The 14464-nt window shown below is 44.3% G+C and overlaps 1 protein-coding gene across 1 annotated transcript in view; it reads right to left on the reverse strand.

Annotated features, from left to right (window-relative positions):
* Positions 1 to 1391: 1391 nt before the first annotated feature.
* LOC126245844 (uncharacterized) overlaps positions 1392 to 14464 on the reverse strand; it is a 37122-nt gene continuing 24049 nt past the window's right edge. The window contains exon 2 of the mRNA XM_049948353.1: positions 1392 to 1415. Coding sequence (XP_049804310.1) covers positions 1392 to 1415 — 24 coding nt within the window. The remainder of the gene's footprint in view (positions 1416 to 14464) is intronic.

The following is a 14464-nucleotide window of genomic DNA, read 5'->3' on the forward strand; positions in this document are numbered from 1 at the left end:
GGCCGGGGTAGCTGGGCGGTTCTAGGCGCTTCAGTCTGGAACCGCGCCTCGGGCATGGATGAGTATGATGCCCTTAGGTTAGTCAGGTTTAAGTAGTTCTAAGTTCTAGGGGACTGATGACCTCAGGAGTTAAGTCCCTTAGTACTCAGAGCCATTTTTGAAGTTATCTATTTTGTACGAGCTGTAAATAAATAGTTGTCACTATTAAAGATCCAATCCTCGTATTAGCGTAAACAGGTGTGTTCAGACAACTATTTTCACTGACCCCAGTGTCATCTCATAAAACTCCTTTTACTTTACTGATAGTGTCTCAGTGGATTGCCCTGCTTAAGCTGCAGGCTAGGCGAGAAAATAATATTTACGATTAGCGCAAGAAAATTAGCCTCATTCCAAGCTAGCAGCACAATCCGACAATGAAACTGTTGTCTACGATATAATTAGTAATCAAATAAGCGGTCGGCTGCGGATCTGATGCAACTGCGCTGTTTAGTGCTTCGAGTGGGTCGTTACTGCGGGGTAACAGTTGTACACGGCAATTCGCCAGCGAATCGGCATTGTTCTCCAGCGGGCCGGCAGTGCTGAGCAATAACAGATAATCCCAGTTACGGATAAAGCCGCAGACCAGGGCTCCGTAAAAAATAGGCAGTTAATGCGAATATGCTATCGTCATTCCGGAGATTAGGTTCAGACCATTAACTTTTGCAGCCTCTGCGCCATCCGATAGGCATATGTTTACTAGTCTTATCTGCGAGCGGAATAGCTGTTAAGGTAAAAGAAACAAGTTGTTCTAAAGAAATCCAGGTTTAGCAATGAGAAATTTGTGACTAGTTTTATCAGCAGAACTTCTTAGAGGGACATATTTCTTTCGTAAAATGATGAAATAGTGTCAGTCACCTGAATCAAGAACGAACGTCGGGAATATGCAGGCCAAAAATATGATTCGAAGTTTAGGCTTGGATGGAAATTTCCTTTTACATTTTCGAGACGTACTTTTGGCGAGTAAACGGTGTGAGTCCCTAGATGTATTTCATGTACGAGCTCTACATGGTTCCCCTACTAGCAAAATGTAATTTTTCAACACAGATGGAGCTGCTAAAAACTCTCTCCATGTTAAGCTGCATCATGTCAGGGCCAGAACACAAGGTTTGGTAGATGTTCTACATCTCCTTCGTTAGGTGCTATATGAGATACAAGAAAATCTAGAGAATTTTGTACGTGGATGCCACCTAAATTACAAATGAGGTTCATCACATTATGAATTTGAAAATTATAGTCGAAGATTATTGTTCCAGTGGGGACTCAGCTGTCTCGATGAATACGGACTCAAGCTATATCTTCTAGTACTCGGTTTTGTCTTAGGGCGTCAGGCTGAATTACGTGTCTCACACATCTTAATCGGCATCAACCAGATCAACCTGTAACAACAAAAATCACCTTTAGTGATTATTATCAGAATATGGTGTGCAATATTCCTTCAACCTTCTCTTAACAGAAGGGATCGATGGAATAAAGCGTATTTTATGTAAGCCTGTTGTATATTTGGCTAATTTCAAAGATATGAACAGAAGTGCGGTAAGACAATGCGATTTATGTAGTAGAGTGTGTTTTCTGTCGGTACATGTGGAATTACTTTCTGCTGGCTTGCGGTGCATTTCAAAACACAACAGACAAGAGGATCGCATTAATCCTCACTAGATTCAGGGTTAGCGCTGTCTTCGGCCTACCCTTTCAGTTTATTTCATAGCTGTGGCAGTCGTTCCTTAGCAAAAGCTCGTCCATTTTTTGATTCTCTCTTAAGGGTATTCGAATTTCATTATATGGCCACAGCAGCAAGTGGCAAACCAGTGTGACCCCGTGTCCTGTTTATCCTAAAGCCCTTATTATCTTCCTCAAGACAGTTTTTGCTCTATCAACTATACTTTGTACCCACAATTGGTTCAACTTCAATTAATTTATTTTCTTAACAATAAAATGAATTCTCTTCTAGTAGTCATTTTCGAATATGAATCTGCTTCTTAACTTTCCTTTATCATAGGCAATTACTTACGTCTTACAAATATTTACTTTTGTAGAAGAAAACATGCCCCCTTGTAGAGAGTAATGTTACCGTTCTTTATTGAAATTGTACGATTAGCTAATTTCTACAATAAGTCATTTTCAGCACATAGTGTCATGTATTACAAATTGCAATCATCATTCGAACCCAGACGTCATATTCCGTAATTACATTAGGACTGAACCCACATAAAAAATATTACATCATCCTTTCATGTGACGTTGTATCGTTTTTGGATGTGGATTCAGTCCTGATGTAATTATGGAATTCGACGTCTGGTTTTGTACGTGCAAGGCAAAAGGGCCTGATGATTGCACTGTGTAATGCTTAACATTATATGTTGAAAATGACTAGTGGTAGAAATTAGCTAATCACATGATTTAGCCGGCTGCAGTGGCCGAGTGGTTCTAGACGCTTCAGTCCGGAACCGCGAATCTGTTACGGTCGCAGGTTCGAATCCTGCCTCGGGCATGGATGTGTGTGATGTCTTTAGGTTAGTTAGGTTTAAGTAGTTCTAAGTTCTAGGGGACTGATGACCTCAGTTGTTGAGGCCCATAGTGTTCAGAGCCATTTGAACCACATGATTTAAATAAAGAACGGCAACACTACGGTCTACAACGGACCATGTTTTCTTTTATAAAATAGTTAGAGACAACGGATCCTCTCAGAAACAAAATTTTAATTTAGTTCCGTGTTGCGTTTTTTTACTCAGTGTTCTTCGTACTTCTTTGCCGTATTTCAGCATGCATGTTAATTTACAATTGTTGCGTCTGCCGTGTTTCTGTTAGTTGGTCAGTTTGTGTTCAAACTGAAGGTGGCAAAAGACAGAACAAAGCTTTGTACGAGTGCGCTTCTTTTTTTACAAGACATATGAGGTTTGCACAGAATGGTCTCTGAATTTTAGGTTTCCTGTATTCAAAACTGACTTTCATACCAGTTTAAAATTTCGTTTGTTGTTTTTACGCCAATAGAGGTAAACTACATTTCGTTTCAACTCTGCTTATTTCAGAAGAAAATTAAGGTAGTTTGGCTTCATGGATCGTCACTTCTGAACTTGATAGACTGTCATTTGCTGTACGTATCTAAACATTGTAGACCGTAGTTATCGAGAATTTTTTAGAGAAAGTCGCCCTTTCCTCAAATGCTGCGCTCTGTGTTTGTTATTCATCGTTTAGTATTATTTTTTTATAAAAGAGCACAAAGGTCAAGTAAAGATTATTTGCAGCAACGATTTGTGTTGCAATTATATGGCTATTATTAGGTTGAGAAACTCATGTATTTTTGAGAAAAGTTTAGACGGTTCGGTCTGTTAAATGGCAACTGAAAAAGTATACTGAAAACAAGTGAAAATAATGCTTGGTAAGACAACTGAAGCCATCATAAGCGGCTTATATTTCAGGAAACAAAGTTCACAGGAAACATAACAGTTTCGAAAATAATAATAAAAATCCTGAATGTAGTAAAGAAATTCAAACTTTATTCACAAATTACACAAAAAGTTTCGCGTGTGTACTATAAGAAAACTTTTCAAAGTACGAGAGAGTGTTGTGGTGTCACCGCCAGACACCACACTTGCTAGGTGGTGACTTAAATCGGCCGCGGTCCTGTAGTACATGTCGGACCCGCGTGTCGCCACTGTGTAATCGCAATCCTAGCGCCACCACATGGCAGGTCACAAGACACGGACTAGACCTCGTCCCAGTTGTACGGAAGACATAGCTTGCGACCAGACGTACGAAGCTTTCCTCTCATTGGCCGAGAGACAGATAGAATAGCCTTCAGTTTAGTCCCTAGCTACTACCTAGCAAGGCGCCAATTGTATCAGTGCTAATAGCGTACTAATATTCAAGAGAGATGTATTCCAACAAGAGAATAAAGATAAGTATTAAACGCATCTACGTACTTTTCCTCTTATTCATTAATAAGTCTCATGTTCCAGAACTTCAAGCCCGTCTGCGTTAGTTTAGCGTGCACCTAGCTACCTCATTGTGTCTATGCTCTATGAAATAGACACAACATTATTTGGCGCCGAGGAGTGGTGCCGCGCCCACGTTGCATAAATTGATTGTACTTTGCTCTGATTTGCTTGTGTCATGGCTTCGCCACAATCTCCAGATGTACTGTCCGAATTTTTTCGCTTGCAGAATCAGCAGACGCAGGCGTTATTGGAAGCCCTCGGACAGCTCGTCCAGGGTCAACGTGCGCTGCCAACCGATGCGGCAGCCGCCGCTTCTTCGCTACCGCTGCCACAAAACGCTGTTGCACCTCCGTTTCGTTGTTTTGACGCAGCTCAAGAGTCGTGGACTGAGTGGTCCCGACAATTTGCCTTCCATCTAGCAGCCTACAGAATTCAAGGTAATGAGCGGCAGCCGTTTTTGCTTTCTTGTGTCGGTGTGTCTACCTACCGTGTGATTGTGAAATTGTTTCCCCGACGCGACGTAGCAACTCTGTCCTACGAAGAAATTTTGTCTGCTTTGGATGCCTATTTCAAAGAAACAGTAAATGTAGTTGCAAAACGGTATACGTTCTTTCGTACAAAACGTACGGCCGGTCAGACTAATAGGGAGTGGGTAGTAACTTTGCAAGGACTTACTAGGGAGTGTGCATTTGAATGTGACTGTGGACTTCCTTATTCAGACACTATGGTGCGTGATGCAATAGCACAGAACGTTTCTGATGTTCGCATAAGGGAACAGATTTTGAAACTAGTTAATCCCTCCCTTCAACAAGTGATAGACATATTGGATAGGCAAGACACATTTGACTTTGCTCAGGAATCATTTGAAACTTCGCCAGCCGTGTGTCACATTAACCGGCCCGCCGGCCGCGCTGCCCGGGACGCTACACGGCCCTCGCGCCCGTCCGCACAGCAGCGGCAGCCTAGCTCGCAAACACGTGCGCCGCGTAAGCAAGCAACTGCAGTGAAATCATGCCCGAGGTGTGCAACTAGACATTCGCGTGAAAATTGCCCGTCACGCCAAGCTATTTGCTTTTACTGTCACAAGAAGGGACATGTTCAAAGTGTTTGCCAGAAAAAGCTTAGATCGGACAATCAAAATACTTCCAGGCCCTTTGCTTCGCGCCGGAATCGAACCCAGGACAATCAGGCTCGTGGACCTTCACCCATGGACATTCATGTCGTTCATTCCCACCCGTCCAGTGACACTTTAGCTATCAGTGACTGTGTTCGTCCCACAAACAGAGTGCGTCGACGTCGCCGCAAATCCCGTAAAGTCGCAAGTGCTTCTGTACCTGTATCAGTTCCAATTGCACGTGACAGTCGCTCTTGTCGTCAACAGGACAATAAACTTTTTGTGGACTTAGACTTTGAAGGCAAAGTGATCCCCTTCCAGCTCGATACCGGAGCTGCAGTTTCATTGCTCAATCACGACACGTACATACAACTGGGCCAACAGCCATTGCGTGCCGCAAATGTTAAGTTAACTAGTTACTCAGGACAGCATATACCTGTGTTAGGACAGTGCAGCCTTCTTGCAACATACAAGGGACAAACAAAACTTGTATCATTTTACGTTCTTCGTTCTTCTACTGCAGTGAACTTGTTTGGTTTAGATTTGTTTCAATTATTTAATTTGTCTATAGTAAATCAGGTCCTATCAGTGACTCAGACTGTGCCTTCCGCCAGTGTTTCTAGTCTTTGTGAAGAATTTGCAGACATTTTTGCACCGGGCCTTGGTTGCGCTAAGAACTATGCTGCACAATTGGAACTGAAAGACAACGCGCAACCGAAATTTTTCAGAGCGCGCAATGTTCCCCACGCATTGCGTGATGAGGTCGCCAGAACATTACACGATTTAGAATCTCAAGGTGTAATTGAACGTGTGCAGGCTTCTCTCTGGGCCTCACCCTTAGTAATTTTGCCAAAACCTTCCGGAAAATTGAGACTTTGTGTGGACTTCAAGGCGACTGTGAATCCACAACTTGTGACTGCTACTTTTCCTTTGCCCCGCCCGGAAGATCTTTTTGACAAACTGTGCCCGGGAAACTATTTTTCAAAATTGGACCTAGCAGATGCGTACTTGCAGATACCTGTGGACGAAGAATCCCAGCGCGTCTTGGTGGTAAAAACGCATCTTGGCTTGTCTCGCTTCAAAAGACTGCCATTCGGGTGTGCATCCACACCTGCTTTCTTTTAGCATTAATTCCAAACAGGTTTGTGCGCAATGCTTCTTCCATTTCAGCTCCGCTTCATCGCTTACGCCGTAAAGGTGTTCCGTTCGTCTGGACGACGGAATGCGAACGCGCCTTTCGCCAGTTGACATCGGCGTTACTTTCAAATACTTGCCTTACGCCATTCGATCCCCGAAAACCCCTTTTGTTGATGGTAGATGCATCGGATTTCGGGATCGGTGCTGTGCTTGCGCACAAGGATGGCTCGCATGATCGCCCTATTGCCTTTGCGTCCAAATTGCTCTCATCTGCGCAACGAATTTATTCACAAAAAGAGAAAGAAGCTTTAGCTCTCGTGTTTGGGGTTACCACGTTCCATGACTTCTTGTATGGTCGTCACTTTACAATCATCACGGACCACAAACCTTTGACATCGCTTTTTCATCCGAACAAGCCTGTACCTCCACGTACAGCGCCGAAATTCATTCGCTGGTCACTTTTTCTCTCGCAGTACCGCTACGATATCTTGTATCGGTCCACTGCTCAGCACGGAAACGCTGATGCGTTGTCCCGTTTGCCTGTTGCTGAGGATAAAGCATTCGATTCTTCCGAACTTGCTTGCATGTTCATTGATTCAGAAACCGATGACGTGGTCGCATCGTTTCCGATGGATTTTCGTCGTGTAGCTACAGCCACAGCTGCTGACCCTGTCCTTGCTACTGTTTTGCGTTTTGTTGCTACGCAATGGCCCTTGTCAAAGTCACGGATCGAGGATCCTTTGGTTCGCCGTTTTTTTGCTCACAAGGAGAGACTTTTTGTACGACGTGGTGTTTTGTTGTTGCGTTCTGATAATGATCAATCCCGAGTCGTGGTCCCACGATCGTTACAGTCCTCTGTCTTAAAGCTTCTTCACCAAGGACATTGGGGTATAGTGCGTACGAAACAACTTGCTCGTCAGCACTGTACTTGGTTCGGAATCGATGCGGCGATTACGAATATGTGCTCCTCTTGCGTGGCGTGTACCGAACAACAATCCGCACCGCCGCGGAAATTCTTTGCATGGCCGAAAGCCACTTCCCCTTGGCAACGCTTGCACATCGATTTTGCTGGTCCATTCTGGAATGCTCGATGGTTGGTTGTCGTCGATGCTTTCAGTAATTTTCCTTTTGTTGTCCGGATGTCTTCCACGACGTCTTCTGCCACAATCCAAGCCTTGTCTGCTATCTTTTGCATTGAGGGTCTTCCGCAGACTATTGTTTCCGACAATGGCCCACAATTCATGTCCGCAGAATTTCAATCGTTCTGCATGGCCAATGGTATTCAACATCTGACATCCGCGCCGTTTTTGCCTCAGTCCAACGGTGCCGCAGAACGATTGGTCCGGACTTTCAAGTCACAGATGTTGAAATTGAAAGAGTCGCCTTCTCGGGAGGACGCATTGTTGCTCTTTTTGTCTTCGTATCGCTCTCAGCCCCGCGATGGTTGCTCGCCGGCTGAATTGCTCCATGGTCGTCCTCATCGCACCCTGATGTCTTTGCTGCATCCGCCGCATCAGGTTCCTGTGCAGCGGCAGACTCCTGCTTTTGCTCCTGGCGACGTTGTCTATTATCGCACCTATCGCGGTTCACGGCGTTGGCTCGCAGGGCGCATTCTTCGCTGCCTCGGCCGCGCGATGTATTTGGTTTTGGGGGCCTCTGGTGAGGTGCGTCGGCATCTCAATCAGCTGCGCCTCTGTCGTCGCCTGGGTTCTGCCGCTCCCCGTCTGCTTTCAGCGACGGAGCCGTCAGGTCAGCGCCTTGGGGACCCATCTACTGGCTCGCCTCATCCCCAGGTGTTACCGACGCTGCCTTCCATTTTGCCCCATGGCGTCGCGCCGCCGCCGCAGCAGCCGCCGCAGCCGCCGCCGGCGCCGCCAGCAGTGGACGCTTCGCTGCAGCCGCCACGCGCCTCCCTGGGTCACGCGCCGCCGCTCGCTTCCCGTGACCAGCCGTCCTCCGCCGTGGAACTCTTGACCGCTCCGGACCAGATGTCTTCGTCCGTCGGGTACTCCGACCACATGGAGGTCGACCCTTCGGCCCCTCTTGTATCATTACGTGCGCATACACCGCATGTTGACGTGCACCCTGGACTAGGTTTGCAGGCGTTTCCTAGCTCCCCTCGGACCGAATGGCCGGGTGCGGGTGGCACAGCCTCGCCTGTTGTTAGGATCCCCACCTCATCGCATACGTTAACATGGGGTCCTCCCCACGGCGGGCGGAAGCCTTATCTCACGACCGTTCGCCGATTTGCGGGGGAGGAATGTGGTGTCACCGCCAGACACATTTGCTAGGTGGTAACTTAAATCGGCCGCGGTCCTGTAGTACATGTCGGACCCGCGTGTCGCCACTGTGTAATCGCAATCCTAGCGCCACCACATGGCAGGTCACAAGACACGGACTAGACCTCGTCCCAGTTGTACGGAAGACATAGCTTGCGACCAGACGTACGAAGCTTTCCTCTCATTGGCCGAGAGACAGATAGAATAGCCTTCAGTTTAGTCCCTAGCTACTACCTAGCAAGGCGCCAATTGTATCAGTGCTAATAGCGTACTAATATTCAAGAGAGATGTATTCCAACAAGAGAATAAAGATAAGCATTAAACGCATCTACGTACTTTTCCTCTTATTCATTAATAAGTCTCATGTTCCAGAACTTCAAGCCCGTCTGCGTTAGTTTAGCGTGCACCTAGCTACCTCATTGTGTCTATGCTCTATGAAATAGACACAACAAGTGTTATACCTCGGTAGCTTTTTCAGACTTCCGCTTGTAACGAAGATTTAATATATTTTCTTATTCCGTTTTAAATGACGGCATTTACTTTTTATTTGCTGTAGTCTTGAATGAAAGACTAAAACTTGCTCCGAAACATTAGCGTCTCGCCTTCCAAGTTACTATATTGAAATTGAAAACTTTTTCATCGAAAAAAATCTTGTCAGTACCATATTTAATAGTATATCTGTTACATTATTACTGTATTACACACGCATAAGCAGCAGATGAAATCGTATTAAGCAGAAATTAAGTTTTAAATATATTTTACCGTTGGAGCTACTGGAAACTACCAAAAATTTCCATTTCTACGATAGGTAAAACTGTTAAGACAACAACGAACTCGGTAAATTTGCAAATATCACATTTTCTATGGTAAAATATCTTTTTCTGTTTCAAGGTATAAGATGGTGCATGACCGGCGAAGTATGGCTGATCTGCAACATGTTATATAAATGTTTTTAAAAATGTATAGCATTTTACTTACCATAAAATTCTGTATCTGAGGAAATAACAATATATTCCCTACAGCTGTAATATACTATGTGGCACTTAAATGGGTAGAAAGCAAAATATTTACAACCAGGTAAGTGCCCGCAGATTGTACGGCCTGCACAGGCTTTTAATTGTTTCTAATTAATTGAATTTTGAGTTGTTCACAAGTTGCAAAACCTTCTAAACTTTTCACGCTAATTAAGGCCCCAGAAGTATGGTCTTTTCCGAATGTACTTCTAGCCAGAAAGAGATTTAGGTATCTGGAGTCCAGGGTTTTGGTTACTGATGACTTTTGCGTTCTTGTGGTAACATTCCCACAAAAACTTTCATTCCCTGACACATATTTCTTTATTATCTAATCGAGAAGAGAAATACCAATTTTCATAGAGTTAGCTGTAATTTTTTTAATATATCAATGTATATTCTTAAAAATTATCATCTTCTATTGCACCTCCTTAGAGGTCGAATTTCCAAAAACAGGGAAATACGTCTTTCGACAGAGAAGTCTAATACAAATTTTCATAGATATATCTTGAAAAATGCTTTCTTTCTGAAAGAATTCCGAACAGCTTTATATCTCCTATTTTATTCCCTTAGGAGTGGAATGTGGCAACGGTCTTGCCGCAGTGGATACACCGGTTCCCGTGAGATTATCGAAGTTAAGCGCTGTCGGGCGTGGTCGACACTTGGATGGGTGACCATCCAGGCCGCCATGCGCTGTTGCCATTTTTCGGGGTGCACTCAACCTCGTGATGCCAATTGAGGATCTACTCGACCGAATAGTAGCGGCTTCGTTCAAGAATTCCATCATTACGACCGGGAGAGCGGTGTGCTGACCCCACGCCCCTCCTATCCGCATCCTCCTCTGAGGATGACACGGCGGTCGGATGGTGTCGATGGGCCTACTATGATCCGACACAAAAGAGATATAGACAAGCACTGGAAACCTATGCATTGAACACCGCTCAGAAGGGCGAAAAGCGAACCACAATAACAAGATCCTCTTGAGTGTATTTTGCGCTTGACAACGGCGTGATGCACACAGCTTATACTCGTAATAGGAAAACGGTTACTGGAGTGTACTACCAAGATCTGCTGTTACGGGGGGCTGACAAGACGAAATGTCATGGGAAACTGTCCAACGATGTATTATAGTTCCACGACAGTGCCCTGCTACACTGAAGTGCCAAAGAAACTAGTATAGGCATTAGTATTCAAATACAGATATATGTAAAAAGGCAGAATACGGCGCTCCGGTCGGCAACGTCTGTACAAGACAAGTGTCTGGCGCAGTTGTTAGATCGGTTATTGCTGCTACCATGGCAGGTTATCAACATTTTAGTGCGTTTGAACGTGTTACAGTCGGCGCACTATTGAAGGGACGCTGCATGTCTGAGGTAACGAGGAAGTGGGGATTTTCCCGTAAGGCCATTTCATGAGTGTACCGTGAATATCAGGAATGCGATAAAACATCGAGGCTGCTGGAAAAAGATCCTGGAAAAACTGGACCAACGTTGACAAGATAACTGTCACAGACATGCAACCCTTCCGCAAATTCCTGCAGATTTCAGTGCTGAGCCATCAACAAGTATCAGAGCACGGACCATTCAACGCAACATCGTTGATATGGGGTTTCGGAGCCGAAGGCCCAATCGTGTACCCATGATTATCGCACGGCGAAAAAGCATTACACCTCACCTGTGCCCGTCACAACCGATACTGGACTATCGATGACTGGAAACATGTTGTCTGGTCGGACGACTCTCGTTTGAAATTATATTGAGCAGATCGACGTGTACGGATATGGAGACAACCTCATGAATCCGTGGACCCTGCATGTCAGTAGAGGACTGTTTAAGCTGCTGGAGGCTCTGTAATGGTGTAGAGCGTGTGCAGCTGGAGTGACATGGGACCCCTGGTACGCCTAGATACGACTCTGATAGGTGAAAGGTGCGTAAGCGTCCTGTCTGATCACCTGCACCCACTCACGTCCATTGCGCATTCCGACGGACATTGGCAATTCCAGCAGAACAGAGCGGCGCCCACACATGCAGAATTGCTACAGAGGGACTCCAGGAACACCATTCTGTGTTTAAATACTTCCACCGGCTACCAAACTCCCCAAACTTGAATATTACTGAGCGTATCTGGTATGTTGCAACGTGTTGTTCAGAAGAGATCTTCACACCCTCGTAATCTTACCGATTTATGGGCAGCGCTGCAGGATTCATGGTGTCAGCCACCTTCACACTGCTTCAGAAATTAGTCGGGTCCATGCCGTGTCGCGTCGCGGCACTTCAGCGTGCTCGCGGGGACTATGTACTATTAGGCAGGGGTACTGGTTTCTTTGTCTCTTCGGTGTGGTTCTGCACAGGACAGAGTGAATTGCATGTCCGACATTTTCAGAATGACGAAAAGACCCGATTATAGGGATAGAACTGTCCTGAACATCCAAACTGAAACTTCTGCAAACAATGTCTCGGCCAACACATCCATCATCGGGAGGATGAATACATAGAGAAGGGCTAATTTCAAGTTTTTAGTCGCAGCTTGAACTTACAGAGACGACAAGTACAACTTTATGACTATCCCTCGTACGTTTTCTGAATTGTAAATATGATATGCAGAAGTGAGATTTATTTATTTATTTATTTATTCTTCATAGTTACAACCTATTACCTGACAAGGTGAAATAGTCCATACAATGAACATTTTCCTGGATAATAATAAATGTATATATTAGTTATTTATAGCTGCTACTTAAAAACAATTATACCGAATGTCCCAGATATCTTCCCATGATTTCAAACGCTCATAAAACGTAAAATATGATACGTAGATAAATACCTTTCATCTTTTATTGGATGTGACAAATTAAAATTTTTCTGTATATATTCACTTACTGTTACTTTGTTCAGGACCCAGTGACGTAACAAAAGCGGCATCGGGCACCATTGGTAAGAAATGTGTTCTCAAACGAGGAGAAAGTCTAATGTGTCCTTTGGTATGGCGAGACACAGTTACCAAAAACAGTCCAGAAAAATTTCCAAACGGCATACCATAGACAGCCACCAGATGATAAAAGCATCAGGAAGCGGTATGCCAAGTCTAAGGAAACAAGGGGCACCTTTGATCTCCCTGGAACAGGTAGGCCTGGACACAGTGCACAGAAAATTCAGACCCTGAGAGACACTTTCGTGAAGAGCCCGAAGTATTCATTCAGACTTAATTTTCCAACAAGATGGTGCGCCACCTCATTGAGGTTTAGATGTTAAGGCTATCTGGATACAACATTTTCGGGAAGATAGATCGCGCTTGGTGGTCCCATTAATGAGCCTCCTCTCTCACCATATGCGACATTACTGGATTACTTCCTTTAGGGTCATGTCAAGGATTAGATTCACCGAACACCATTGCACGGCATTGCAGCATTACGGTGCAGAATTACTGATGTCATAACATCCACCACTCACGAAATATTGACAAACGCGTGGGTGGAATTGCAATATCGCCTGGATATCCTCTTGGCAATGAAAGGAGCACACGTCGAAATTTATTAACTACCTGTGTGTGTGTACAAAAAACACGAATATTTTACCTTTCATATTTTGTGCTTGACGCATGTTAGTAATCAGGGAAAGACCTCTGAAAATTTGTGATAAGTTCTATGGGACCAAACTGCTGAGGGCATCGGTCCCTAGGCTTATGCACTACTTAATCTAACTTAAACTAACTTACGCTAAGGAAAGCTCACACTCCCATACCCAAAGAAGGACTCGAACCTCCGACGGGGGGAGCCCCGCCAACCGCGGCAAGGCGCCTTATACCGCACGGCTACCCCGCGCGAAAGATACTTCTGGATAAACTGTATATTAATAAATGGTAATATCACAAAAATGCTAATACTGGAACCACTTTTTAACACTAAAAACTACGACAGAAACCGTAATCAATTGGCTAACTACTAAAACCACTGTCAGTACTAGAGAATCTGTTCTCTTTCTGGTCATTTATCTTGGTGCATTTGACTGACGGTGATTGTGCCGGCTATTGAATCCGTTCTGGTATAATTCCGATCAACAGTCGTTTTCTGCTGAATTCCTTGGGCGTATGGCACCACGTCAGCAGAGTTGGTGCTATGACAAGTGACTCCACGATTCACTGTTACGCCTTAGAATCCTCACTTCCGTGATCACTTGCACCAATTTTATTTTATTTATTTATTTATTTATTGTTCCGTGGGACCAAATTAAGAAGAAATCTCCATGGTCATGGAACGAGTCAATACATGAAATTATAACACGATAGTAGAAACAGATAAAATGAAATATAAAAAAACATATTCAGGTGACAAGTCGTAAGCTTAAATGAAGAAAATCAACAATGTAACACTGGAATTTGATTAATTATTTCGCTCTACCAGGAGCTCCTCGACCTAATAGAAGGAGTGAGCCATGAGAAAACTCTTCAGTTTATACTTAAAAGACTGGGCTACTGCTAAGATTTTTGAGTTCTTGTGGCAACTTATTGAAAATGGATGCAGCAGAATACTGCACACCTTTCTGCACAAGAGTCAAGGACGTGCATTCCACATACAGATTTAATTTCTGCCTAGTATTAACTGAGTGAAAGCTGCTAGCTCTTGGGAATAGGCTAATATTGCTAACAACAAACAACATCAAAGAAAATATATACTGTGAGGGCAATGTCAGAATTCCCAGACTATTGAATAGGGGTCCCGTTTTTGAGCCAAAGATACCCTTTTTGAATCAGAAGAACTACTCCAAAAAATAATACCATACGACTTAAGCGTATGATAATATGCGAAGTAGTCTACTTTTCGTGTTGAACTGTCACTTATTTCAGATACTGTTCTAATGGTAAATAGAGCAGCAATTGGTTTCTGAACAAGATCCTGGACATGGGCTTTCCACAACAGCTTACTATCTATCCGAACGCCTAGGAACTTGAACT

Source organism: Schistocerca nitens, chromosome 1 (assembly GCF_023898315.1).
Source record: "Schistocerca nitens isolate TAMUIC-IGC-003100 chromosome 1, iqSchNite1.1, whole genome shotgun sequence".
In the NCBI taxonomy this organism is placed as follows: Eukaryota; Metazoa; Arthropoda; class Insecta; order Orthoptera; family Acrididae; genus Schistocerca; species Schistocerca nitens.